We start from the raw sequence: 27,887 nt of genomic DNA, 5'->3' as shown, positions 1-27,887 counted from the left end.
CTACTGCTCTGAAATGGAATATATTTGTTCCATATTAATAGAATTTTAGATTTTTTTGATTTGATTTTGGATTTGTGAATGGGAGAAGTAGTAGATGGAAAAAATACCAAACACTAATTATTCGAAGTAGAGTATTTCATTTTATATACGGTAATACTAAGGAGGCATAGGCCTATGATGATATAATGTTTGACATTATTGATAATAAAAAAGTGATTTGTTTTCCATGTCATTCTTGTGTTTTTCTTATAGAAAGTGAAGTTATTTATTCGTAAGCTCCAAATCCAAATGTTTCCCTCAATGGCCTTTTTGCCCTGGCATGTGGCCTTTACAATTATTATTAACTTTGTCTGTACAAAGTAGCCTGTCCAGGAAATATGCCCAAATCAACAAAAACTGCGAGTCGGCAGGCAAGACGCTCCGCTTCTGAAATGCTTCTGAAACGCGCCCGGTAGGATAGACGCCGGAGGAGTATGGCGTTATATTTGTGCCTCTATCCTGAGCACGCAATGAAACATGTTGAGCATAGAAAATGCTATTGAGCGCGCACTTGAACACTTTTGAGCACAGAGAAATATATTTTCTCTCATAAAACTCCTGCTCCGTGCGCAGGCAGACCGCTGCACGCGCTCTCTCTCCCTCGCTCGCTCGACCTCTCCAGCCTGTGCGCGCTCAACTTTGCCTGCGCGCGCTCAACTTTGCCTGCGCGCGCTCGCTCAAATTGTCACAGCGTTACAAATGTGCCACAAAACCAACCAATCGGAGAACTCGAGAAGGTCAATTCTGATTGGCTGGCCGTCTCCAATCATATCTGAGATGAGAGAAGAGAGGGATTTTCATTTTCGGTTGCCATCAGGCTGTTGGCGTTCCTATTATCGTTGACATTTACAGGACATGACAGACTCGAACGAAGAGATTACTACGCCACAGTGTCAGGTGAGTTATACATTTCTAGTTTTCTGATATCACGTTATTGTTTGTAATACCTTTGACGAAACCTTTTATCCGATCGTTTCAGATAAGGGCGAGTTTGCTAGCCGGCAACATAGCTATATGGATAGTTTAAGCAAACAGCTAACAAACCGTAGCCTAATATTAGCGCTAGTATTAGACAAATATTGTCAATATAAATTGCCATTTATACCTATCTGCGCCAGCCGGTAATATTTACCTTATAGAACATTCAGTGATTTTCGCGCCATTGATCTTGTGCGAAGCAACGCCTGTTGTTTATTGCGGTTCCTAATAGAGAGAGAGAGAGAGACACTTTGCACATAACTCACGGTAGCGATCTTTCATGCAATCTGCACATACTAGATGTCATATGAACGCTGAGAGTCCACAGATTCTATTGGTATACGTTTCATCACTCTGCGATAAAAACGCACTCTTAACCCTGTGTTCTAGTATCATAAATAAAAGAACATTGTACCTTGACCACATCATTATATTTTCGTTTTGCTTAAAAAAATTCAAAAAATCAATGTTGTTTTCTTAAGTCCAGTAGTCACATCGCTGACATGATTAAATTAAAATATGAACTTGGACTTGAACAAGACTTGGTTTGTAATAGCATTGGAAAATATATATAGCCAACATGTACTATTTAGATTTTTTGTGCAACACTTGATTGTTATAAATAAATATAAAACCTATAATTTATTCCACAGATCTTTTCCAGGATATTTCAAACCAAACTTCCGTCGTGGTAAAAAGAGGTGTTTGACTGCCACCAAGCATCTTGTTAAGACAACAAGTAAAACAACTGCTTTACATTTTTATCTGTTGCCAAAAAATATCGCCCACACACCGTTGCCAACTGAGGAGCTTGAACTCCTCCAGGCAGGCATGGGAAGACAAACACTGACTCTTCCTGAAGATGGTGATCACACAGAGGTATCGTTTGTCAGTTCATTTGTTTAACTTATCATTAAAGTCAATTATTGTACTTCAGCGTATTGTCACCATCAATGCTTTTCTCTCTCTCTCTCTCAAGATTTTAAGGCTCCTGGCTGACACATTTCCAAAAATGGAGGGTCTATGTGGAGGATGGCTCTTGCATAAGGCTACAGGTTTGTGGGATTTTGTTTTGTTGAGTTTTCATATTACTGTATTACTTGTTGGTGTGCATGAACCCTTCTGAGGTATTGATTACTTGTAGTAAGCATTAGAGGTGGCAGAATGACAAAACATGTTCTCTCTCTTTCTCTCAATTAAGGTGGCAGTGGAAGACGAAAGCTCACTGTCATTCCACCAGAAGCAGAGGGGTATTCTGTCAAAGCTCTGCGAGCTATGTCAGCAGGTGGCAAAGCCACTTTTTACATAGTACCACTTCAGGAGACATTGCACACCGCTCCACTGCCTCCTGACTCGCACTGCTTTGCAAAAATGCCAAAGAAGACATGTTTCCAATGTCATGAAGTGATGCCTTTGCAGATGCTTGCAGTACACATTAGGACATGCAGTGGAAAACTGTCCTCTGATGAGACTGTTGATGAGGTGAGAGCAAATTCTTTTTGTATTTGGTAAATTGCCTTTAGAAAAAGACGAGGAAAATATAAATTGTTTATTGAAATAAATCACTTTTTTGTTAATCTGCAGTCCTCTGATGAATTGTGTATCGTGGAGAACGCTTGCAAGGTACAGTAGAACAGCACACAACTAAACTGCACAATCAGTTTAGTTGAGTGTTTCAGCTGTTTGTAACCTGGAGCATATTTCTTTCAAACTTTAGGTGGTGTGTCCAATTTGCACCAAAGAATTCCCAGACGATGAAATCACAGTCCATGCTAGTCTATGTGGAGAGAGGTGATCTGTCTTATTCTGCTCTTTGTATCATAAACATTATATTTGATAGATGTACCACCTGTAGAATGTCTACATATTCAGTGTTTTAAACTGCATATTGTTTGTGCAGCTTTGAATGTACAGGGACTCCTGCATCAGAGAACAATAGTCCAAGTACAGCTGCTCAACCTCCAGTATGCAAACCAAAAAGGTACGTTTTATTAAGATGACCTTTGCATGAGTTTATATCAAATACAGAATAAATAATGAGCACCATCATGCAATCCACATGCTTTAATGTCTCCCCCAAAAGCTAGCTCTCAAATTATTTTAACAGGCTATTCAAAACATAGCACATGGTGCACTCTTTTCTAATTACGCCATTTGATAGCCCTTTCTTTCCCAAATATTGCTCAGCATAATAATAGGACAGTTATATGGCAATAATGTATACAAAATGTTTGGAAAATTGGGATAGTCTTATATTTTCTCTGTCCTCTTCCTTAAGCACGGAAGATGTATTGCGCTTACTTGAACACCAAGTTGACAACACAACAGAGTTCAAACTGTGTGTGGACAGAGACGGCCTTCCAGACAGGGGCATTCTCCAGTGGAAACGAAAAAAAGCTGCATCTCCTGCCGGTGCTCTTAAGGTGGTCTACATAGGAGAGGCAGGCATTGACACTGGAGCAATAAGGAAAGAGTTTTTGACTGGTAAGTTCATTTAACTGTTTAGTTTTGATATTAAACAAAACCAAAGGATCATTGCTTATTTGCTTTTTTTCTGTAAGACATGGTTTCAGGTATTGAAAACAGATTCTTTGAAGGAACTGGGAGCCAGGGGAAAAATCCTAAGTACTCTTTGACAGACCTTGATAATGACAACTTCAGGTTGGTAACATACTGTTTTTGTACACATTGTCATTTATGTAAGGAGGTTTTTTACAAAGACTTTCTCTACCTTGCACACAGAACTATTGGTGAAATAATGTCAGTAAGCATCGCACAAGGTGGCCCACCTCCTGCCTTTCTGAGAGCGTGGTGCTACAACTTCCTCTGCACAGGAGAGGTGGACAATCATTCACTTTCAAAGGAGGATGTTTCTGATATAGAATCCGGTCTTCTCATCAGCAAGGTGAGTACTCTGTTGAGCATTGTTAGATATGAATTAGATATATGTTTTAACACCTATTGTAAATCTGTCCTTTATTTCAATGTTGCAAATTCTCAGGTCGAAGATTCTGCAGATGAGCAGTCTCTGATGTTGTGGGCTGATGAAATTGTCAGCTGTGGATATACAAGCCAGCTCAAACTGGACAATAAACACAGCATAATTCGATAAGAGTTGTACAATATTAATTTTACAGTGTTTATTTTTCAAACCAGTGTGTAATTTCTTTCTGCTTTTCTTCAAAGAGCAATTGTCTTACATTCCACAACAAGACTGATTCCAATGCTGCAGCAACTCAGAAAGGGCATGGAGCTGTATGGCCTGGTGGATCAGATGGCTAGAAACCCTGAAGCTTGTCACTCCTTATTTGTTCCAGGGAAGATCACCAAAGTAAGAATTTTAACTGCCACTATTTATTTATTTTTAGACTCTATTCTTCTTTTGTATTGTACTTTTCATTCTGTATTGCCTTAATAGCTTTGGTTTGAACACTTGCAAGATATTAAACTAAATCTGCATTCACTCTCTTTATAGCCTGATGCAGATTTCATGATGATGAACTGCCAGCCACGTTTTAGCGAAAAAGGGACGTCTAAGGAGAGAACTGAGAGGAAGGTGATCAACTTCCTGCAAGATTTCTTGCAGGAAGTTGAAATGTCAGGTATGATATACTGTAGAATGCAGTACACATATGAATGAATGCTTTACTGATTTGAATGTACTGAGCACATACCTAATAAATGTTCTTGGATATTTGCTTTTCTTAATTTGTGTTATTTAAAATATACATCCGTCACAGATGGGGAGACAGACAGTGCAGCTGGTGACAAGGAGCCTGTTGCAGTGCCACACGTGCTCCAGTGGATGACAGGGCAGGCCCACATCCCCATCCTCCCTGATGAAAAGAGACATTTCAAAATAACATGCAAATTTGACCATGACTGCAGGGAGCGGCTAGGAGATCACTTAATTTGTTACCCAATTGTGAGTAGGTGCACTAAAACTGTGACTTTTCCAGTAAAGCATCTCAGCACTTACACTGACTTTAGAAGAATCATGGGTGAAGCAGTGAGATATGGTGGTGGATTCCACAGAGTTTAAAACAACTAGCTGTACTCAAACTAAGGCAAGAGCTGAGTGTATATATGTTTAAATATATTTGTTAATGTTTGATGAAGTCATGCTTTTATTAGTTGGGAACGCATACATTGTTACAAAGTTTTTTAACAAAACATCAGACAAGCAGAAAGGCAAATAAGGACCAATGGTTGGGCTCTGTGTATTCTCAACAGATATCTGTTAAACAAGGTTGTTGTAATCAGCTAATGTGTCAGTTTAAGAGTTCACGTTCAATTGTCATTGTACACACTGCAAGAATCGTGTGTACAAGTCACGGCCATGTGACTGAGAATGTTCCAGAGGATCAACAGTTCTCTGAAGTTCTTCTAGGTCTTCGTCATCCAGGGGGCACACAACTTCAGGAACCACAACTGCCCCGTTTGAGTCTTCTTGCAGTATGGTACTCTCCCATTTGATGCCTGGGTCTTGAAGTTCCTAAGGATCCAGGAAAACAATTAAAATACGTTTAGTACATGATGTATTTTCATACACTTATGTAACGTGTGATTTTTAAAAATAAACATGTTACATAAAGGTGATTTTGTTTACTCAAAGTTGTATTATTCTAGAAATACTAGTTATTGAACAGGTTGCTGTTTCCAATAATGTTACACATCTGTCAGATATGCCTCTCATCACTCAATGCAACAGAACTGTAAGGTTTGTAGATGGAAAAAAATTGAATTACAGCATATCTATGCACAATTGAAGACAGAAGCTCACATTGATTCAGACCTTTTAACCATGTTGTTTAGAAATAAATATTTAAAAAAAAATGTTTGGCTTTCATGCTCCATTGTCCAATTGGCATTGATGTCTATTATGTCTCAAAACTAGATATATCTGCCTACAACTCAATTGTTTTTTTAAATATATTTAATGGGAACTCTATAACTGTTACCTCAAGTCTCTCCCCTTCGTCTAGATCTTGTAGATGTCCCATACACCACAGCTGTTCAGGAGTGAGACCTCCCTCTGTCCTTAGAGGATGATTATTCCATCCTTGGATAAAGGCGTCAAGGTCTGCTCGAAGTCGAGGGACAAAGATGTAGTGCACACCAAAGAGGTGAACCACATCAGAGATATCAAGCAGACCATCTTCCTCCAGAGAGTGAAGAACATCATGGTACTTGCTGCTAACTGCAACCCAGACCTCACGCCAAAGTCGCTCTATCCTAGAATTGCATTTTAATTGATTTACTTGGATTTATACAGCTATTTGTGCTTTCATTGAACAACCAAACTGCTACAGTTACTAATAATTATACAGTCAACATTTCAAGACAAAAACACAACTAACCTCTGATTGTGGACACTCTTTCCAGAGATAAAGCTGGCTCTTCCTGTGCCCCGTGTGGCAAACATGTATTGTGCGATGTCCACGTTTTCGACTCCCTGATCCGCCCTTACCCTAAGATCAAAATACATTTTAATAATAAATAATTGAATAATTAATTTAACAAGGTTTACTTTAACTTCAGTAGATGAAATGAAAGATATTGTAACTAGTATATTTGTGTAAAAAAACATCCACTTTTTGTTTTGTCAGGGCAAAATACCTTGATGGTAAGCCATGAAGCTGGGTTGATCTCAGGAAGAATGAGTATGCAGTTGATGCTCTGTTATTTGTTGCAGCATCCAAGTACATGATCTGCATAGAAACCAGATGAAATCATTTACATCTGCTTTCAGCTATGGCTAGCCTTAGAGCTTTTAGTGTTGTATTATACCATAAAAGAAAGATCGGCACGTCCTAAATCTTTACACATAGTTTCATTTCATTTCAACAGAACCATCAACAGGATTTGGTATTTCAATTATTATATAGGTAATTTTCAAAAATATCAACTTGGTATATTTTACATACTAAAATGCAGCTTGATTTATTACAGCTTCCTCAGATATATTTTTTTCTTTAAGGCAATACATTATTGCTCCCTTAAGATGCTTTGTATTAAAAAAGTATAACCAGATTGGATAATAATAATTGGATCTAAACAGGAATCATTACCTTCTAGCTCAATAATTATTCCAAGGAGCAGGAGAAAAAATATACACTTTTTGATCAAACTAACGATAAGAACTACATGTCTTAAGCAGCAGATTATGATTCCATGCATAGGTCAGCTATGTCGTCGTGTGGATGTTGAGATCTTCATACAATATGCATTTTAAGCTCTAATTATACAATCAAAACAATCTGCATCAAGCTAATAAAATTGATGATTCCCCCCCTAGACATGTTTTAAGATGTGTATAACATAATCTATAAATATGCAAATAAGTGTTATTTCAGAAGTATAACTGCTGGTCACAAGAGGCTTTGTACTTTAAGCTGCATTTCTTTAACAATAATAAGCAAGAACACATTAATTACCTTCCTTGAGTAGCCATCCACTCCACCAAAGACCACAATATTGTACCTGTTCAAAAGGGAAAAAGGTTACTATATAACTAAGGTTGTTCTTATTATATACTCCCAACATTCACTGTGTAGGTAATTGCATAAACAGGATATTTTACTCTACCTTATCAGTTTATGATTTGTGTCAATGTGGACCAGGGAGAGAGGGCCTCGCACGGAATAACTTCTTCGCACAACACACCCTAGTTCTGTGATCCGTCTGAAGATCCCAGCAGCATCAACCCGATGCATAGAGGCCATCATTCTCCACCACTGAACACGGAGGCCCATTGAAACCAAATGGCCTTGAACCATTCGATAACCAGCATTTGGCATCTGACTTTTAAAACCTAAAATTACGTTGTCAAGTTCTTGGTCAGTCATTGTGCTGTATGATCCTCTTATAGACAAGCCAAATTCTTGCATTCTCCTGTAAACCGTTCTTCTTGAAACGCAGAGGCATTTTGCAATGCAGGAGACTGGCAGATGTGTGTTCAGCAAATGTGTTAGTTTTTCTCTCTCTATCACAATTTTGGGTTGACCAGAACCTGGAGCAACTTCTGTTTCCTGTTCTACAATGGGCATAGACCTTGCGTTAATTTCCAACCGGACAACATGATGTAGGTTTCGTATTGCTTCTGTAATCTCTGATACACCTCCTATCTGCTCATGGAACGATTCAAACATAATCAGCTCATGGCGAGTCAGGAACTCCAAATAATCCACATTTAGTGGTTGCTGGTTCAAGGCTGATTGCAGTTTGGTGAGAAGTCTTTCCATCAACTGCTGTCTCAATACGTCCTGTTGGACAGACAGAGCTCAGATTAGTTAAGAAGAGGGACTCGTTGTTAGTCATATAGGTGACTGATAACGAGCTATGAGATGTGGAAGCTAGTAATAACGTTACATTTACCCCTTATATAATATCAAATAATAATTAGTTTGATAAAGTTTATCCACAAAACAAGTTAAATTATCTCCTTAAAATTACATCTACTCCTCCCTCCTTAAAAATGTCAGAACCTATAAATATGCAAATATGTTTCATTTCACAAGTTTAACTGCAACACGATGCCTCCTAGTTCACTGTAAAGTCAATTCTCAGTATTTGTGCACCAGAGGCTTTATATTTCAACATCCAAATCTTATTTTCAATGAGCACAAAGCAACACTTTCAGCAGATTAATATGAAGCCTCTCTCTCTCATCATCTGAGAGCTCAAAATCTGAATCTCCCTGAACTATCTGGTACAGAAAAAGTCTGCTTCAGTTCCGTCTCCTGCAACAATATTGAGTCATTAAGTCCATGAAGATGGTCCTGACGTCCACTAGAATGGACATTTATAAAAGGGCTGTTATTTGAAAACTTGAATTATTTAATTGCTTTCAGAACTAATTATATAGTTCCTCACATGTTAATAAACAAGAATATATATGATTTTCATGGTAAAAATTACAATTATTCAACAATATTTGACTTCTCCTCCTGATTCTATAACATTTTGTTTTTGGTATGCCAGCCATTTTGGATGAAAAGAAAGAGGGACTTCCCAGCATGCAATTTTAACCAATGACACATCACTGGAAAGACCAGGATGTCCTCTGTACAGTACATCAGGGATTGATAGAGTAGCTCAAAAGAGTAAAAGGAGATGCGTGTTAACAAAATGTCCACTACAGAGGACATTTTCAATGGGCTGGGTCCCAGGAGACAACCAAATCAAAAACGACTTACATGTGGCCTTGCTGTGACATTTTGTTGCTGTTCATTCGACATTGTCGGATGTTGTGGCCAGCTGGGATTGATAGAGAAGGATGAGTCAAACTTTAGTTACTCACACAACAGCCGATGTCTCAAGATAAGAAGACATATAGGCTAATGTTAATCCTACAGCCCTATAATACAGAAAAATAAAAAGCATTTCTGAAATATGAGTCAATAATTACAAGAACAAATCTACTATAATCAGTCATCTTTTTATTTTTTATATAAAGAACATATAGCTATGTTGCCGGCTAGCAAACTCACCCTTATCTGAAACGATCGGATAAAAGGTTTCGTCAAAGGTATTACAAACAATAACGTGATATCAGAAAACCAGAAATGTATAACTCACCTGACACTGTGGCGTAGTAATCTCTTCGTTCGAGTCTGTCATGTCCTGTAAATGTCAACGATAATAGGAACGCCAACAGCCTGATGGCAACAGAAGATGAAAATCCCTCTCTTCTCTCATCTCAGATATGATTGGAGACGGCCAGCCAATCAGAATTGACCTTCTCGAGTTCTCCGATTGGTTGGTTTTGTGGCACATTTGTAACGCTGTGACAATTTGAGCGAGCGCGCGCAGGCAAAGTTGAGCGCGCGCAGGCAAAGTTGAGCGCGCGCAGGCAAAGTTGAGCTCGCACAGGCTGGAGAGGTCGAGCGAGCGAGGGAGAGAGAGCGCGTGCAGCGGTCTGCCTGCGCACGGAGCAGGAGTTTTATGAGAGAAAATATATTTATCTGTGCTCAAAAGTGTTCAAGTGCGCGCTCAATAGCATTTTCTATGCTCAACATGTTTCATTGCGTGCTCAGGATAGAGGCACAAATATAACGCCATAGAGGAGGCCGGACCAAAACCGCGGCGCAGGTTAGACTCTGACGTCACAGTCTAGACGGCAGTGGCTGTCTCTGCTTACTAAGGGCTTCACAGCAACTCTGCAGAAACCTATGGGTGACGTCGCAGACACATACGTCCATTTATATATACAGTCTATGGTCTTAACCAGCAAGATGAATAATTTACCGCTGTCTGCCAGGGAGTACAATCATTGTCAGAGCGTCATGAGAGCTTCCACTCCTCCATCGGCAGCAAAGTTTGCCAGCTGGCAAGTCAGATCCAGCAGCTGGTGGCACATCTCGATCCGCTATGCACTGCTACTCAGCTACTCATCTCATTAAACCTTTTTTAAAAGCATACCGTCACCTTCTTAAACTAATGGCCTAAGTCATATTTAAGGCGAGACACCCCAGGTGAATAGGGTAATTTGTTTAACTTAAAGGTATCAGCTAGAGATTTCTCCAGTTAATGACTTACAATAAGGCAATTGTTCTTTATATTACAAGTCTTCTTAAATAGCATGTTTAAATATGCAAATGTTCCATTATCTCATTAAATATGCACATATTTTAACACATTTCAGGAATCGAAATCTGAACTTTGGATAAAGCCAGGTTCAAAATTATTTTTTCATTTTGTAGTCATATTAGTATCAAAGGCTTTTACAGAAGGGATATTGGATATCTCTTTTTATCACTCCATAAATCAGAAAATAGTGTCAACAGCCCTAAAATATTTTCGCCATGTTTTTAGGTATACAATGTTGTATAATTCAGGCTATGAATGATATATGAACAAACCCTTCATTAAAAGCCTTCATAATATTGATGGGAATATAACTGGAAGGTTTGGTGTATCTACGTGCTACTGAAGTTGAAATAGGAGAAAAAACTCATTTTGAGTAAACTACCTCTTAAGATTGCAGTGAGGCGCTAGCTAAACCCTCCTGTTCTTTGGATGACAGCTTGCGCATCGACGCACTCCGTGAAGGTATTTCATGTTCGGGGTCATTTGTTTTTTGTATAACCTTGCTTCGTGCAAGTGACAATTGTTGTCGTCTTCTCTGTGAACATTTTTTTCGCCGTTCTTTTGCCATTTTGAGATTTACATTTATAGCGGAAAGCTAACCAGGAAGTGTTTTAGCACACCACGTGACGCATCTGAACGAATCACGTTGTCAGAAATTGACAGAGGCCAATGAGATTTTGTTTCTTGGTTTAAGACCCCTTTGCACTTTCACGATTGGTTGCTGATACAAAGGAAACGACCATATTTGGATCTGATGAGATTGTGCAGCCTTTTATGTGGAACAAATCTGCTCAAATCATCAGTGTTTTAATCAGGGTTTAAAATCAATTCTGTCCCACAGCTTTCCAACGATATCTCTGATGAGATGGTGCAAACAGCTGTCACGGTACTTTATGTTACATTAGAATGCTAACTGTTGGTGAATTTAGGAGAAATCTACTGACGCAAATAGACAAACTATAGTAAAATAAACACTTAAATGTGTATTGTGTACGTTTTCCTTCTAAAAGCCTGAAAGAAAACATGTTATAGAATCAAAATAGCACAACATCTCAAAATTGACCAGTACTAGAAAAACTATGTTTTTGCCTGCCGTGTCTCGCCTTAATTTTTTTTCAAAAAACTGAAATAACTGAACCAAATATAGAATATATATATATAGATTACTTCAAACAAAAAGGTTATGACAATACATGACTATTGACATACAAATAACACTGTCTGTCAATTGTGTAAAATAAGAGGATTGGATGACCAATTTACGAACATGTTGTTGTGACTTAGGCAATTTTAAACCTGACTTAGGCCTTATTACTTCTGGAGTAAGTGACTTAGGCAAAACAGTGCACTTCTCTTTTCCGCATTACTGTGACAGACCATGGGGCTGGGTCAGCCACAAACAGTTTAAAATGCTTGAAGACCATACAGAGACTCAGAAAACAGAGGGCAGTTTGGCCGTGGTTGGTCCTTTAATTCAATATAGCAAACTCAAAAGGTACAACTTAAATCACTCTTAGCTAAATAAAACAAAAGGCAAGTAAATCAAATACTGAGGAGGCATGTGCCTCTCCTCACTACTCCCTCCAGCTCTTCTTTGCTGTGTTTTTAATTGCAGCTAACCCTTTTCCATTAAAAGGTCCCATGTCATGGCCATTTCTACTGATCATTATTCCATTGTTGAGGTCTACTAGAATAGATTTATATTGTTCAATGTTCCAAACTCACATTGGTTTCTCATACAGCATCTCTTTATAGTATGTGTATTCACTCTCTGCCCTACACGGCTTGTTGGAGCTCCGGCCCCCCCCTCCCTATGAGCCCACTGTGCTCTGATGTGTGATTATGTGTTACAATGGCGTTTGTTAGCAACCAGAAATGACAAACAGATGAGAATGCTGCGTGGGGTCTGGGTGCCGTGTTGGCGAGACGTTGCGGGGCTCGCTGCTCTGCCCTTTGAGACTCGAGGAGCCGACAGTGTGAGCTGGCTTACTGATGTCGTTTCCTGGTTGCTGCGTGGGGTCTGCGAGACAGCGAGACACGGCGAAATTCAGCCCGAACTCAGCCTGAGCACACACACGTGAGTGTGTGGCGAACCGTGAGTGGAGACTCAGCTGCGGCTGAGTGTGTTGGCGAAACTCTGCGGAGTATTGCGGCTGAGAAAAGATAAGGCTTGAGTGAGTGAGTGTGTGTGTGAGGAGCTCCACGGATTGGTCCATTTGGACCTGGGTAAGATTACATCACTATACTCAAGAAGAAAAAAATGGAAAAATAAAAATCTCCAACGAGGCGTTCTGGGGCAGCATAGACAGGTATTTTCTGTGTTACAGTTTTACTCGCTAGGGTGTTGTTTACATGCAGAAAAAGCTACATAACACTGAAGGGAACGGGTAATAACCAGAAAAAGCATGACACGGGACCTTTAAATCAGTTTGTCCTCTGTATCTTTCTCAGTCACCTTGATTAATGTGCGTGTGTGTGTGTGTGTGTGTGTGTGTGTGTGTGTGTGTGTGTGTGTGTGTGTGTGTGTGTGTGTGTGTGTGTGTGTGTGTGTGTGTGTGTGTGTGTGTGTGTGTGTGTGTGTGTGTGTGTGTAATTATGTGGCAAATTGCCAAAAAGCTGATGACACTCAACGGGCATGAAGTGTTTCATGGACTGAAGGTCCTGAAACTTCCTCTCCTTGATTGGCAGAGCATCAACTTCAGCAGTTGCAGCTGCCTGTTGATATTCCTGATGTAGTTGGGAGATGGTTGTGCCTGGGTGAAGGAACTTCTTGTCTTTGTAGGTCGCTGTGCTTCTGCAGTAGTGTGAATCAACAGTGGGCAGATCCTTCAACCAGTCCTTAAGGAAATATGTGACAGCATTTTCCAGCTTTGCATTTTTGCAACTCTAAGGTGGAGATGTAGTTGGCGGGTCTGCAACTTGTTCGTCATGGTCGATGGTGTCTTTGTTCAGCCAGTGTAATGGTTATTTCAGGGATACCAAGTGTAGAAGAAAAAAAGCTTTGCACACTTTAAGATTCGTTCCATCCTGAAGTTTCAGTTGGTAGGAAAATGATGAACTGCGCCTGGATCCCTCACCAACTTTCTTTCTTTCATGGCAACCTTTGTGACCAAAGCGGTGACGTATGTTCTTCCCAGTTGTCCATTGACCAAACTTTCTGAAATATTAACTGCCTCTGCTCTTCTGTAATGGGTTGACAGTCTCGAGTCGTGACTCATTGACAGAACTTAGAATTGCAGGGAAGGCCCAGCATTTGCAGCTATTTCTTTGCCACCTTTGGCCTTGTATGCCATTACTTTGAGAGGTTTCTTCTTGGATTCATTTTGCTTCCATGTTTCTGGGCTGAGGTATTTATGTTGTTTCCTTTTGACCGTATTGTTTTCATACACATCCTCTAGATGAGGACCATAATGTTCTGAAGTTGCTGCCAGACTGTATTCATTTTCACGGACAGAGGACTCATCAGAGGATGGATTGTAGTTTGGGTCTATGACATCATCATCATCATCATCATCATCATCATCATCATCATCATCATCATCATCATCATCATCATCTGTGTCTTCTTCATGGTGTGGACGGGTCTGCTTGGCATCTTCAGCAACACTCTCTTCTTCAATGAGAGTGTTTAAGTTATTGTCTGCTCCATCTGATACAGGGCCTTGGCCTGGTACATGCTGCTCCATCTCTTTAACAACGGTCTCATTTTCATTGGATGATTCCTGATCGGTGTCTGAAAAGTCAAGTACATCTCCTACCAAAAAGGAGTAGGCGTACGGTCACAACTGTGTGATTATTATGAACAACATTTTTGTAATTGCACTGTGGTATTAATACATTAAAGCTATTTTGATGAATATTATTTGGCCAAATTCAATTAAAAAAACATTTAATTTTTCCTAATAAGATGGAAATGTAATGTGGAAAAAGGAGACAATGATGCAATATTAACAATTAAAATGTACCTTTCCTAATTCATAATTATGCAGTAATTGTAACCTTTACGAAAGGTTAGATTAGTTTTTAGATTAGTCTTTATTGTCCCAGAGGGAAATGTGTGCATGCTTCATGGAAAAACAGTATCTACATTAGCTACAGTAACTATACATACAGTATAGCTTCGGTAGCTACAGTAACCATACATTGTGAAAGTAAAAGATTAAATAATAATAATATAGTATAACATCACTTACCAACAGGGGACAAGCCCTGAAAATAACTTAATTTATCTGTTAGTTTTTCTTTTTCTTGAAGCAGCCATTTTGTAAAGCTTGTAAAATGGCACAAGACAATGTGACTTAAGCCATTATCTTTTTTAAATATATGGCCTAAGTCACACTCTTGACATAGGCCATTATACTATCATGGTAGGAACAGCACTATCCTTTCAATAAGGATGTAGGCAATTTTACCAGAGGTGGCCAGCATCAAGAAGAGATGATTTTGGCAAAAAAAACATTTTCTCCAAAATATGACTTAGGCCATTAGTTTAAGAAGGTGACGATACTTTGGTTCTGTGAAGGGATATGAGGGATATATGCACTATACTTCAATTTCATTAATATTGTATGCTGAAAATCGTATATAGTACAGCACGATGTTTTGTTGAATAGATTTGAGCGGTTCAAAATGTAGGGTCGCGATTCATAACAAAGGAAAAAGTGGGTCCCGAGGCCTGACCAGTTGAGAACCACTGATATAGACCATGTTGACTAAATTGAATGTGGAATCATTCATTTTAAAACTGCTGATCACTGCTGAGTAACTAAAGAATCAGCAGCTACTGTAAGGACTGCGTGTCCATGGGTGCTTCGTAAATAGTCACTCAGCACCCAAGCCCACAATCTGGACCGTTGGTAAACTCAAAGTGCTGTTGGAATGTAGTGTTCGGATATTCAGAGCAGCACACTTGGTGCTGAAGAGCGTCCTCTGGGCATTCTGTCTGAGGAGATGGAGAAGCATAGCACAATGTGCAGTGAATGTGTGACACAAACACAACTACTGCCTGAATCTGCTTTATGGTTTTCACTTTCTTTGGTTCATTTGTAGAAAACATCCTATTGTTATTTTCTCTTTTATATTTTGCATTGCATATAGAGAAGTGGCGAGCCGTCAGGGCTCTCTAGGCCCTCTGAAGGCCTAAGATATTCAAAACAAATTATATTAAAAAAAACATTAACCTCTTAAGCACTGAGCCTGTTTTTCAGGTTTCAGGCTCCAAAATGCCACTAACACAGCAAAGACTATATCTTCACTTCTAAAAGGGGTACATTAATAATCTTTTCTCTCAAAGCAAGGTTATATCTGTGAGTTGGATGTAGAAGTGTCAGAATCAATCTAGATGTTTTTATTTTAAAGTAAATTCAGATGGAACAGAGTAAAAACATGTAAATTATAATGTCCGCCTAAAAAAAACCCATTACTTATAGTGAAAACCACCCTTGAATGATGGGTTAATAGACTAAAAGCTTTAGGAATCCGGACTATAACATAAGTACCCTGTATCAAGATTGATGCAAAACAAGTGAAATATGACCTTTTTAGAGAGGTTTAGAAAAATAAAGTCCAGGCAGACTCACCTCTGGATAATTTGGGAACCATCGGTTCCATTTGACCTTTTTCACTGTAAAAATAATTGTATTACTTTGAATTATCACTATAGGTATTCATTCCATCCAAATACAACTGTTGTGAAAAAATTTAAAATTAAAAAAACATACTCTGTTATCCCTTTAGGCCCCACAATGCTAACAGTGAGCCTCTGGATTAACCCCGAGCGAAAAATGCTAACCTATGCACCGGAAATCGCTCCTAGCTCCCTTATTACTTATCCCAGCTGCACATCCAACACATCGTTTATGATCGTAAAGACACAGAATCTAACGGTGCCCACCTCAACACTGAAAGATACACACTTGCAACGTTATCAACAAAAACGTAAATCAAAAGAAGTGGCGCTAGGTAGCTACTGTTAGAAATTAAAATCAATGTTGATATGGCGTAATTTGAATTAAATACACTATTTGATTTAAATCAGTTTTATTCTGAAAAACCGGAAGTTCACTAACTATTAGCTTGACACTTTTATTCTGAAAATGTGTCAAGCGTCCGTTTAGCATTTAGCATCTGGCGGAATCATACGATTTCAAACCTTAAACCAAGGTGAAATGACATGTGATGTTGTACACTGAGCACACTGGGATTAGCACTCATTTATTGACGCTGAATAATGTGTAGCAGGGAATGTTTAAATAACCACAGACGCCAGAATGATGCAATTTAGCTACAGAAAAAGGCAGGAATTGCATTGGACCCGCCCCCCGACAACGCCGGCCAATAGGAGAAGACCTCAGATGACAACAGGAAGAGCAAGCCAAGAATTGATCTCTTCGACCCCCTGACCTGAACTGACCGGTCGGATGTGGAGAGCGCCTCCACTCGCACATTTCATTTTGTACACCACCGCATATTTTGTGTAATTAAATGCTGTTAACTTTTATAAGCTTCCCTTGACTCTTTTCAGTCTCTCTTGCCTTCAGGGTTCTAGAATTGCTTTCAATTTGGCGTCCCTGGGTGGGCCTGAAGCAGGATAGAGCTGAGTAGAGGGGAAGGCTGCAAGCTAACTAGCATCACACCAGGCTGCACAAATGGAGGACAGGCTACAGACTCACTGCTGGAGTTTTTGGCTGGGCCTAAACGAAAGGTGAGACAGTTACCTGTTCAATTCAAAAACTGTATAGTTAAATAACTTACATTAGGTGCAAGCGTTGGTAGTGATCTGTAGATTGATCTGTGGTGATAATGTGGTGATTGCGAGTGGTGTGGAGATTGTATATAGTGTTTCTATTAATCTCTGTTGTATCCTCGGCGCCGGTGTTCCGGATTAACTTGTTTCCCGATCAACTTGTTTCCCTATCAACTCGTTTCAGTGGGGTGCGTGGCTTTCGACTGAAATACACATTTCGATCGCTTTCTTCTGTCGTTTACATACATCTTTTGGTATATTTGGCTTCTTAGGAACACGTTGATGCACATCCAGTACCAGTGTGAGGTTGTGATTACGATGGCGATATCCGGACGCGAACAGCGAGGACTACAACAAGACAAACGAGTTGCTCGAATAAATCATTTAAACCAGCTATTGTTGCCAGACTTATTACGGAATATCGTAGTTAATGTCCAAGTCCATCTGTGTATACCTTCAGACAGCCTCCAAGTGAAGCACACGGTGTTTACTCACAGTTTGAAAGCAGCGTGGAGAAGTCTTCATCTGTGTTAAACTGTGATCCTCCGAGGGAACTGGGACCCGCCCACGTTAAAATGTGACCCGCCCAGGTTAAATTGTGTTACGATTTCTGTGGCTATCTACCAGCGATCATGTTTAATATGAAAGACTACCCGCACATGTATCCCTTATAAAAACGATATTGTGCAGCACTCATCCAGATAACATGTGACTGTTACCTCGTTTTGCAAAGATAGCAGCAGAAATATCATTGGTGATATTTAGACTTTAAAATGCTGCTTGGTCATGAATGTTGGTGTCGGCAAACAATATTACGAATCCTCTATTCAAACATAATATTCAATGTGCATCGACATGAAAATAACAAAAAAGTTCATGCTGGATTCAAACCCGAGTCCCAACAGTAAAAATCAATCATGCCCTGCGCGTTACGAGTGCGCCACAAATTATCACGTCTTAATAAATCACCACAGCTCATTTTCTTACATTAACATTGTCAACAAGTTCTAGAAAAATGCAACCCGACATCATATTGATAATAATATATGATACAAATGTAAGACTGACAACAATAATAGTTAGTAAAGGATTTATTGATGTGAATGTTTTGAACAGTGAACACTTAACACAGAAATCGTAACAGTTTAACATGGGCGGGTCACAGTTTAATCTAGGCGGGTCACATTTTAACCTGGGCGGGTCCCAGTTCCCTGGGAGGATCGGTTTAACACAGATGAAGACTTCTCCATTCAACACGTCCTAACAGATCACCAGAGAACAATAAATCCAGTCGCTGGGTTGATGCCTGTTACATCACATTACATTACATTGCATTTAGCTGACGCTTTTATCCAAAGCGATTTACAATAAGTGTTCACTGTTTGTAAAGTACTAGTTGATACATTTGAGAGGAGTTCAAAAATAAAACAGCTCCCATGGCGGACATAATAAGTATTACAGTTAATACATTCTTCACCACACAGATAAAGATTACAGGAGGTTTCTTTGAATTGAAGTATTGTAGTTGACTCATTTTATGACATTTGCATAATTTCATAAACTTGAGTAACCAGAGTTAGGAAAAGGGACCACATTACTCCTGTTCTGGCTGCCTTACACTGGCTCCCTATAGAACACAGGATAGAATTTAAAATTCTTCTTCTCGCCTACAAAGCCCTTAATGGGCAGGCGCCATCTTACCTTAAAGAACTCATTATACCCTATTGTCCTACTAGGGCATTGCGTTCCAAGAATGCAGGGTTGTTGGTTGTTCCTAGAGTCTCTAAAAGTACAATGGGAGCCAGAGCCTTTTCTTATCAAGCTCCACTTTTGTGGAATCAGCTTCCAGTTTGTGTTCGGACGGCAGACACCCTATCCGTTTTTAAGAGTGCGCTTAAGACCTTCCTTTTTGATAAAGCTTATAGTTAGGGCTGATTAGATTCAGCCCCTAGTTTTGCTGATATAGGCTTAGTTTGTCGGGGGACATCTTACTTCTTCCTTCTCTCTGTCTATACCTGTGTACTCTCATGTTCCGATTAACCCAGCTTCCCCAAATTTCTTTCTTTTTGGTGTCTATATACGCCGGGATCCGGAGTCATGGATGATCCTGCGGTCCTGTGTCATGGATCGCGAGTCCTGGATCTTGAGTCGTGGCTGCGGTCCTGGATCATAAGTCCTAGATGGATATCCTCATGGATTCATCTTCTTATTATACACACATGCATTTCAAAACATTTGGACTACCTATGTTGCAAATGTATTATCTTTTCAATTTACACACGGCATCTATTGCACGTCTGTCCGTCCTGGGAGAGGGATCCCTCCTCTGTTGCTCTCCCTGAGGTTTCTCCCATTTTTCCCTTTAAACTGTGGGGTTTTCTCTGGAAGTTTTTCCTTGTACGATGTGAGGGTCTAAGGACAGAGGGTGTCGTATTGTCATACTGATATTCTGTACAAACTGTGAAGTCCACTGAGACAAATGTAACATTTGTGATATTGGGCTATATAAATAAACATTGATTGATTGATTGATTGAGTATACACTGTACACGGTTTATTTGGATTTGCACCATATTCATATTTTCATATTACTAAGTCAACTCCTGTTCATTTTTATTTCTTGATTCAGATTTTTAAATTTGCATAATTTCAAAATGTTAATTTAATTTGTCTAATTTTGATTTTGATTTTCCAAAATTTTTATTTATTTAAAAAAAAAAAAAAAAAAAAACAACAACCAGATTTTAAAGTTAAGTTCAGGTGACATAGGATATCTTTATAAAGAATACAAAGGTACTATTCAGAGGATTAGTTTTTCATCTTTGATAACTTAATAATATTATCCAAGTACTTAAACATGTCGCCAAAAGACACCAAGTTGAGACCAGTCGCAGAGCCAGGCTCAACTGCAGATATCAAGGAAAGGGTAAAAATCAGATCAGATGCTTTAACAGTTTCAAGTAAAAGACAGAGGACATGGAACCAAATGGAGAAACTGTTAGAACAGTGGCAAACAAGAGGATTGATTCCAGCAGATGATCAACCTGGACCAACGGAAGCCCATAGAAAAGCTGTAGTTGAACATGAGAATGCTGAATACCTACAACAGGAAAAAGCATGGATCAAAGCCGGACAACCCTCTTGGTATGGACCTGAAAACATTGCTATGAACAGAGCTGAAAAAAGAAAAGCTATGGTTGCAAGTCTGGTATTCCATCTTGAAGATGCCAGCCAAGGATTGACAAACAGCTTACATGTGGTAGAACTCAGCAGAAGAATGGAAGAGAAAACCAACAGAAGAATGGAAGAACTCAGCAGAAGAATGGAAGCAGAACTCTGCAGAAGAGAGGAAGAATCCAACAGAAGAATGGAAGAACTCGGCAGAAGAATGGAAGCAGAACTCTGCAGAAGAGAGGAAGAATCCAACAGAAGAATGGAAGAACTCGGCAGAAGAATGGAAGCAGAACTCTGCAGAAGAGAGGAAGAATCCAACAGAAGAATGGAAGCAGAACTCTGCAGAAGAGAGGAAAAAACCAACAGAAGAATGGAAGCAGAACTCTGCAGAAGAGAGGAAGAATCCAACAGAAGAATGGAAGAACTCGGCAGAATAATGGAATAGGAACTCAACAGAAGAGAGGAAGAATCCAACAGAAGAATGGAAGAACTCGGCAGAATAATGGAAAAGGAACTCAACAGAAGAGAGGAAGAGCAGCTCAACAGAGGAATGGAAGAGAGACGAAAAGCAGATGAAGCACATAATGACATTATTGAAGAGAGACGAAAGGCAGATGAAGCCCATAATGACATTATAAAGGAGGAAGATAAATACCAACAACTTCTGGCGGAAAGACGACAAGAAGATGTAAGATTTCAGGACATGAAGGCAGATGGACAACGGAGAGAAAGGAGAGAACAAGAAGAACGAAGAACTCAAAGAAAACGCAGAACAAACTACTCTCCTGACTATTCCGAAGGACAGGGAGATGAAGATGACGACGGCGGTACACAGTCTGAAACCAGTAGACACTCCCCATACCATGAACAGTCACAGCAACAACGCGGTTTTGCATCTCCTCCTGAGAATAATAGTAGCGACAAAAATGAGCAACATTACCCTGGGACATGCCCCAAAACAAGAAGAACCAAGAAAACTAAAAGATCCAAGACCGGTGCACATACCTCCATGCCATTGATAGCGGCTGGAAGAGGAGGATTTCAATACCAACCGTGGACTCACAGGGACATGGAAGCATTAGTGGAAAAACTACCTCCACTCACGAAAGGAGGTCAGAAGTGGGTGACTGATCTGGAGAGATACACAGCCCAAGACCACCTGTGCTTGGGAGACATGAGGGCCCTGCTCGGACGGATTTAAGGACGACTGGAAGCAAGAGCAGTAGATTCCGAGGCCAATTGCACGCACGACCCAGATGACACTTCATTCAACTACATCAGGTCGAATTATTGGGCTGCTATTCGTCACATCTACCCGACAACACGCAGTTTACATGCCCTCACCGGCCTGAGGAAAGGCACGGAGGAAAACATGCATGCCTTCCTGAAAAGATGCGAAGGAGTGTGGGAGGACTGTACTGGAGAACGACATGACGTTTCGCCGGCTGGCACAATGCTGTGGAAGGACGCGCTCATTAAAGCCCTTCCCCAATCAGTGCAGGCACGCCTTAGAGATGTGGTGGGGTTAGAAGCTAAAATCCCAGAAGAATGGAGACTACATCTCATTCACCATGACATCAAATACCAGGAAATAACAAAGGAAGATGATGAAGAAACAAAGAAACTGGAAAAAATACTTTTGAAGATGCAGGTGGCTGAGAAAGATACTGAAGCTAATCAGATGGCCATACTAGCAGAGAAGGCAGGGTGGACACCTCCAACAGTTCAAACTCAGGAAGAACCAGAGAATCAAATGCAGAACCAACAAAGCGGAGGAGGAAGTGTATGTCCACAAAACCAAGTTCAGCAGATACCTGTGTATCTTCCTAGGCAAGTACAGCCACAAGCACCGCAGTATCTTCCCACACAATTCCAGCAACAGCAAATACCTGTGTATCTTCCTACACAAGTACAGTCGCAAGCACAGTTATACACTCCCATACAGCATCAACAAAAGGGACAATGGAGAGGAAAGCAACGCTCAAGAGGAAGAAGAGATGGCGGCTGCTTCATATGTGGTGATTGTAGACATTTGGCCAGAGATTGCCCCACTCAGCAATATCCACCACAAGGTATCACCTCACAATACAGAGGAGAACCAATGTTAGATATGAGAAAAATTGAGGCGGAAGCATATGCCAGGGCCATGACGAATATTTCTGTTGGACCAGGTGATTGGGTAAATGTAAAAATCCACAAGATGAACTTGTTGCAACCTGTATGGAGTGGACCGTGGGAAGTTGTAGAACGCACTGCAGATGCACTCCAGATCAAAGTTAAAAAAGGAACATGTTGGCACCCACTTACAGTGTGTAGCCGTACCGCTACATTTGCAGAAACGGCACGGCAGTTAGAACTGATTTTGGAAAACTGGTTCAAAACAATAAGGAATCGAACATTTTTACAACGACAGCACCAGGAGATGAGTAAACTCAAGAATCCGTAGAGTGTAAATACATAGAGAAAAACACATTTTTATACTCGAACTGTTTGCACATCATAGACAAGGGATTTAGAAAATATAAATAAATGTTCACTAAAAGTAATAAGTATAATGGAAAGTAGACATAGGCCTACACTTGAGTCAAATTTCATTACTGTAATCTGATTAGTGTGCTCTGCAGGGTTACTATTGTTCTAAGTAACAGTGGGATTTAAAATATTGGAGAAAATATGGAGATGTTCTTTCGTAGTGTGTGAAATATGTGATGCTTGAAACAGGTGTTTCAATTTGTAGGAGAAAATGGTTTCCTGAAAGAGTCAGGTTGGGTAAATATGTAGCAATGGATGAAACAATTTTTTTTTATCATTAGTAGACATTCATTGTGTTGTTTAGATGGCATTTAACAACTAAGACGGATAGTATGATTAGAAAGGGACAGAGTGGAAAGGGTTCGATTTATTTAACCTCAGTGTGCTAGATTTCTTATAGATAATGCGTCCCGAGACCTGGACTCCCCCTCTGAGTCAGAAAGGCTACGACCACGTCCCGCCAAGCAGACAAAAGACCTAACCCAACAGGAGACTCCTCCTTCTCCATCAAACAGAAAGAGAACCAGAGCTGAAACAACAACAACAACAACAACAGAACTGCAGCCAGAACTATCTCCACCTGAGGCATCCAGAACCAAACGGCTTGCTGACATACAGAGATACTCTCATCAGTCCCTCAGACCGGGCATGAAGTTCCAAGCTGAGCCACGAGATTTGGCAAGAGCAAAGTGTGAAACTTGAGAGCAGAATCCGCCCTCCATATAAACAGCGAAGAGACTGTAAAGGAGGAGATGACATATAAAAAGCAGTGCAAGAACAGTGGCATGATGTGGGCTGCAGATGTAACTGGGCCAAAGGCTGCCTAAAAGAGTTACAGCGGATGGATTCAAGAGCTGATGGACTGAAGAGAAGATAGAATCAGAGGAGTTGGCATGGTCGATTAGAAGTGAGGAGGCCGGGGTCACGGCTTGAGACAACCAGAGGAGGAGAAAAGGAGAACGGGAATGAGTGAGTTTACACATAAACACACTTATTCACAAACGCACATAAAAGAGACCACATTTAAATAACTTGAATTCACTTGATAAATACGTAAAGACAAACAGATTTATTAACCATGAATTAATCAATTTGTAAATTAAAAATAGCAGTAAAGAGGAAACTATTAAAGTAAAATGAGAAAATCACACTGAGGGAGACATGATGGAAATATTCACTCCACTTTAAGCAGTGGGTGTTTTGGAGTACAGAGTAGAACCATATGCTTCAATCTTTTCATCATGTTAACAAATTATTCTTTTAGAGATTTTTATTCACGTGTGATCTCATTTTTTACAATATTGATCACCATTAAAAGGATAGTTTTAGGAACCACTCTATAAGACACATCTGTATTTGTATGGATCATGTTAAAGGAAGAGCTCGTGCCAAGCCAAATATAGTATTCCAATCTGAAGTGTTGATTTCTCCATTGTAGCATACTTATTACCATAGGAGGGCTTTCAGATGGAAATATGAAATGACTTCTGTTTTAAAATCCTTGATAAAGGAGGGAGTAATTGTTACATGTTCGGACACCCAAGGTTCCACACACTGCTAAAGAGTTTAACATTGTTCTTTAAGTAGACCAGAATTGAAGATAGATGAGCTATGAAATACATAGCCGAGCTACACAGATCCTAGTAATGGTTTGACTCAAGATAATAGTTATGTACACAAGTTTCTGAATTAGATCTATTAGACATTGTAATACTAATTAGGTGTAAATGAATTGCAGTAGTAGTAGTACTATAAGGAAGTGAGTTTTGTACCAAGTTTCAGGAAAGATGGGAGGCAGAAGTCCAAAAGGAAAGTTAGAACCATCTTGAAAATCATAGTTGAAATCGTGAATGAATAAGGAATGGCGCTCCACATATGACATATTTTTGTAGATAAAGGGAACCCGCCTATGCTGAAATACCTCTGAAAAGACTCTGCAGAGCACGACATGGCCAAAAGACTGAGACCAAATTACCTTTGACCCTGACTGACAGTGTGACAAAAGCACTGTCAATGACTGACCCTGGGGTCAGTCACCAAACCAAACCTGACTTGACAACCAGATAGTGTGAGTGTGAATGAATGCCGGCATGTGATCAGTGTAACTGCATGATTCTAAAACAATAACTAACCAAGCATGTTTTTGGACTAACATATTATTTTGGAGCTCCAAGGGAAACGAGAGGTTTCCTAAAAATTCCATAAAAAGGGGAAACTGGACATGTGACCCGTTTCTAATCTACTTGATGATATTTTATTCCCACAGGAGTTGGCGGTTTGCAAATGTAAAACTCAATCTGAAGATTTTGTTTCTTTTGGGCCTGAAAGACGGAGAGAAACACTTATTTTCACTGAAGTGTTTACTGTGGAAATAATAATAATGGATCTAAAATTGTAAACAATGTTCGTTATGTCCCTAACCAATATTTACCTGAAAGTGTTTTCCCCCTCCCCATTACAGGATTTTGTTACACATTAGTTCATGTGTAAATAGGGGGGAGTGTGTATAATGTATAATGTCAACATGTAAATGTAAAATTCACAATTTAAATTTTTTCTTTAAGGATTGAAAGAAACTTTCCGCCCCAACCCAGATGTTCAAACTGAGCATTGAAGATAGTTTTAGGATTAACCTGCTCCATATCTAGGGATAATATACTGTTTGGTGAATGTTGACATGTTTCTAATATTGATTGAGTTATAACCGGTAACACAGATGCAGAATCAGTGGCCAAGGGGCTAATGTGAGAGATCTAATTCCAGAATGGAATACCGAAAAAGTTGACCTGTGATAATGAAACAATTTTGTAATATTTCAACAGATATTAAAGTACCTGAGGTTTGAAATGTAGAAAGAACATATTACAGTTAAGCTGAAACATAGTAATGTAATGAGACAGAATTTAATTTTGACAACATCTTGTAACTAGCCTGGTAAAAGAAGTAAAGGCCATAGACTTTATTGTTTAGGTTATTATTATCATTATGGGGATATACATTTCATTTAAATTCATAATAGAAAGACATTTGATGACAGTATGTTGGATTTCTGTATTCATTTTTCAGCTTGATAATAGATAGGTAGAAGCAGCATTGCCAGGTGCAATCGATGGGATTTCTGCACACGATCCAAGCAGAGAATGACGTACCTTACAGGACAGACACACTCAGGAAATCATTCATTCTGACATCATCATGACTTTAGTTGTTTTTGAATCATAATGAAATTGTATTACATAACGTTAGTGTGTTTTTACCACAAACAGGAATAGTTAATTGTTATATTAGATTTGAGAAAGATTACAAGGATTTTATTTAGTTCACCAAGAAGATGTTTTTTGTTTGTAACATATGCCAAGTAGTAAGATTCAAATATCAGCAGGTTCTGAATGATTATTCCTCTGTCCCAGAACCAACAAGAATGTGGATGGAGAGAACTATATCTACTGGAGCCAGCAGAGATTCGTAAATTGCACCAGAGACACAGTAAAAGGATGACACAAACAGTTAGATAAAAACAGACCGATAGAATGGCGCTAGACTTGTTTAAATAAAGAGTAATATTTAGCTATTTTTAGATAGTTTAATCCTTCTTATACTTTGTAAAGGAACAAGTGCCTTTACACCAGATACAGTATGAAGATGATTTATGATGTGAAAGGAGGGCGTTAGACATTTTCCATACCAAGCTAATTGCTGCTATTTTGCGAAGTGACATTAAAGGTTTAAGATAGAAGTTATGCAGAAATAGTGGTCCGTGTTTCTACACGGACCACTATTGCGGTAAGCATGCTGTAACTTCCGGTTGTTGTTGTCATCTCCGGGTATCCCGTGTGCCTGTTCTGTTGCTGATAGCTTATTATCTTAACTTAATCGATCGTTTTAAAACTCTTGATCACGGCAACTGCCTGACGTTGTAATCACACGTAATCTACACTCTTTTCGGGTTTGCTAACGGTAGCTACTTTAGCTTGATAGCTAGCCATGGCTCTTTCCCCACCCTCGGGTGCTATTTCCTGCTCTAACTGTCTCATGTTTGGTTACTCCCCTTTACTGGTACCGATACATGTGTTAAATGTAGTATAGTTGTTAGGTTGGAGGCGGGAATCATAGCCATAGAAGCCCGGCTCCGCATCTTAGAAAATAACTCAGCTACAGTAAAGCCCATGTTAGCCGGTGCGGACCGGCAAAAGGTAGCTCCTCTTAGCCGTCCCCCGGCAACTCCCGAGCAGCAGGGAGAATGGGTGACTGTTCAGAAGGGGCATAACGCGAAACCCGCAGGTCCCCACCAACCCGTTCACGTATCTAACAGATATTCCCCACTCAGCGAGACACCCGCTGAGAAGCCAACTCTGGTTATTGGTAGCTCTATTATGAGACACGTGAATTTAGAGACCGAAGCGTCCACAGTCACATGCATTCCGGGGGCCAGAGCGGGCGACGTTGAGGCGCATCTTAGACTGCTGGCTAAAAATAAACGTAGATACAGTAGGATTGTTATTCACGTCGGTGGTAATGATGTTCGTTTATGCCAATCAGAATGCACCAAACTTAATGTGGCGTCGGTGTGTAGTTATGCTAAAACAATGTCGGACACCGTAATCTTCTCTGGTCCCCTCCCCAATCTGATCAATGATGACATGTATAGCCGCATGTCATCATTTCAGCGCTGGTTGTCTTGGTGGTGCCCAGCAAACAATGTGGGCTTCGTGAATAATTGGACAGCCTTCTGGGGAAAACCTGGTCTGATTAAGAGAGACGGCATTCATCCTACTTTGGAAGGTGCAAATCTCATTTCGGCAAACATTTCAGGGCTCTGTGGACTTAA

General features: G+C 39.8%; 2 protein-coding genes and 1 long non-coding RNA gene across 3 annotated transcripts; 2 read left to right on the top strand and 1 right to left on the bottom strand.

Annotated features, from left to right (window-relative positions):
• Window positions 1-462: 462 nt before the first annotated feature.
• Window positions 463-4,129, top strand: LOC307044604 (uncharacterized protein; the record flags this gene model as incomplete). Its single annotated transcript, XM_079689915.1, has 11 exons — window positions 463-936; window positions 1,671-1,896; window positions 1,997-2,072; window positions 2,219-2,499; window positions 2,602-2,640; window positions 2,735-2,808; window positions 2,918-2,998; window positions 3,296-3,501; window positions 3,579-3,678; window positions 3,760-3,922; window positions 4,019-4,129. Exons 2-11 carry the CDS (start codon window positions 1,849-1,851, stop codon window positions 4,127-4,129), a joined length of 1,179 nt encoding a protein of 392 aa, XP_079546041.1. The 5' UTR covers window positions 463-936; window positions 1,671-1,848.
• Window positions 4,130-4,176: 47 nt separating this feature from the next.
• On the top strand, window positions 4,177-5,616 carry LOC307044989. The gene is made up of 3 exons (XR_013809760.1): window positions 4,177-4,348; window positions 4,493-4,619; window positions 4,758-5,616. It is a non-coding gene; the product is annotated as an uncharacterized lncRNA (long non-coding RNA).
• On the bottom strand, window positions 5,193-10,433 carry LOC307044988 (uncharacterized protein). Its single transcript, XM_079690446.1, has 8 exons — window positions 9,598-10,433; window positions 9,216-9,276; window positions 7,606-8,282; window positions 7,455-7,500; window positions 6,637-6,728; window positions 6,378-6,488; window positions 5,979-6,252; window positions 5,193-5,512 (listed from the first exon to the last, which is right to left on the bottom strand). Exons 2-8 carry the CDS (start codon window positions 9,255-9,257, stop codon window positions 5,315-5,317), a joined length of 1,440 nt encoding a protein of 479 aa, XP_079546572.1. The 5' UTR covers window positions 9,258-9,276; window positions 9,598-10,433; the 3' UTR covers window positions 5,193-5,314.
• Between the last annotated feature and the right edge of the window lie 17,454 nt (window positions 10,434-27,887).

Source organism: Notothenia rossii, assembly GCF_949606895.1.
Source record: "Notothenia rossii genome assembly, chromosome: 6".
In the NCBI taxonomy this organism is placed as follows: Eukaryota; Metazoa; Chordata; class Actinopteri; order Perciformes; family Nototheniidae; genus Notothenia; species Notothenia rossii.
This window is presented reverse-complemented; position numbering and strand designations above follow the sequence as displayed.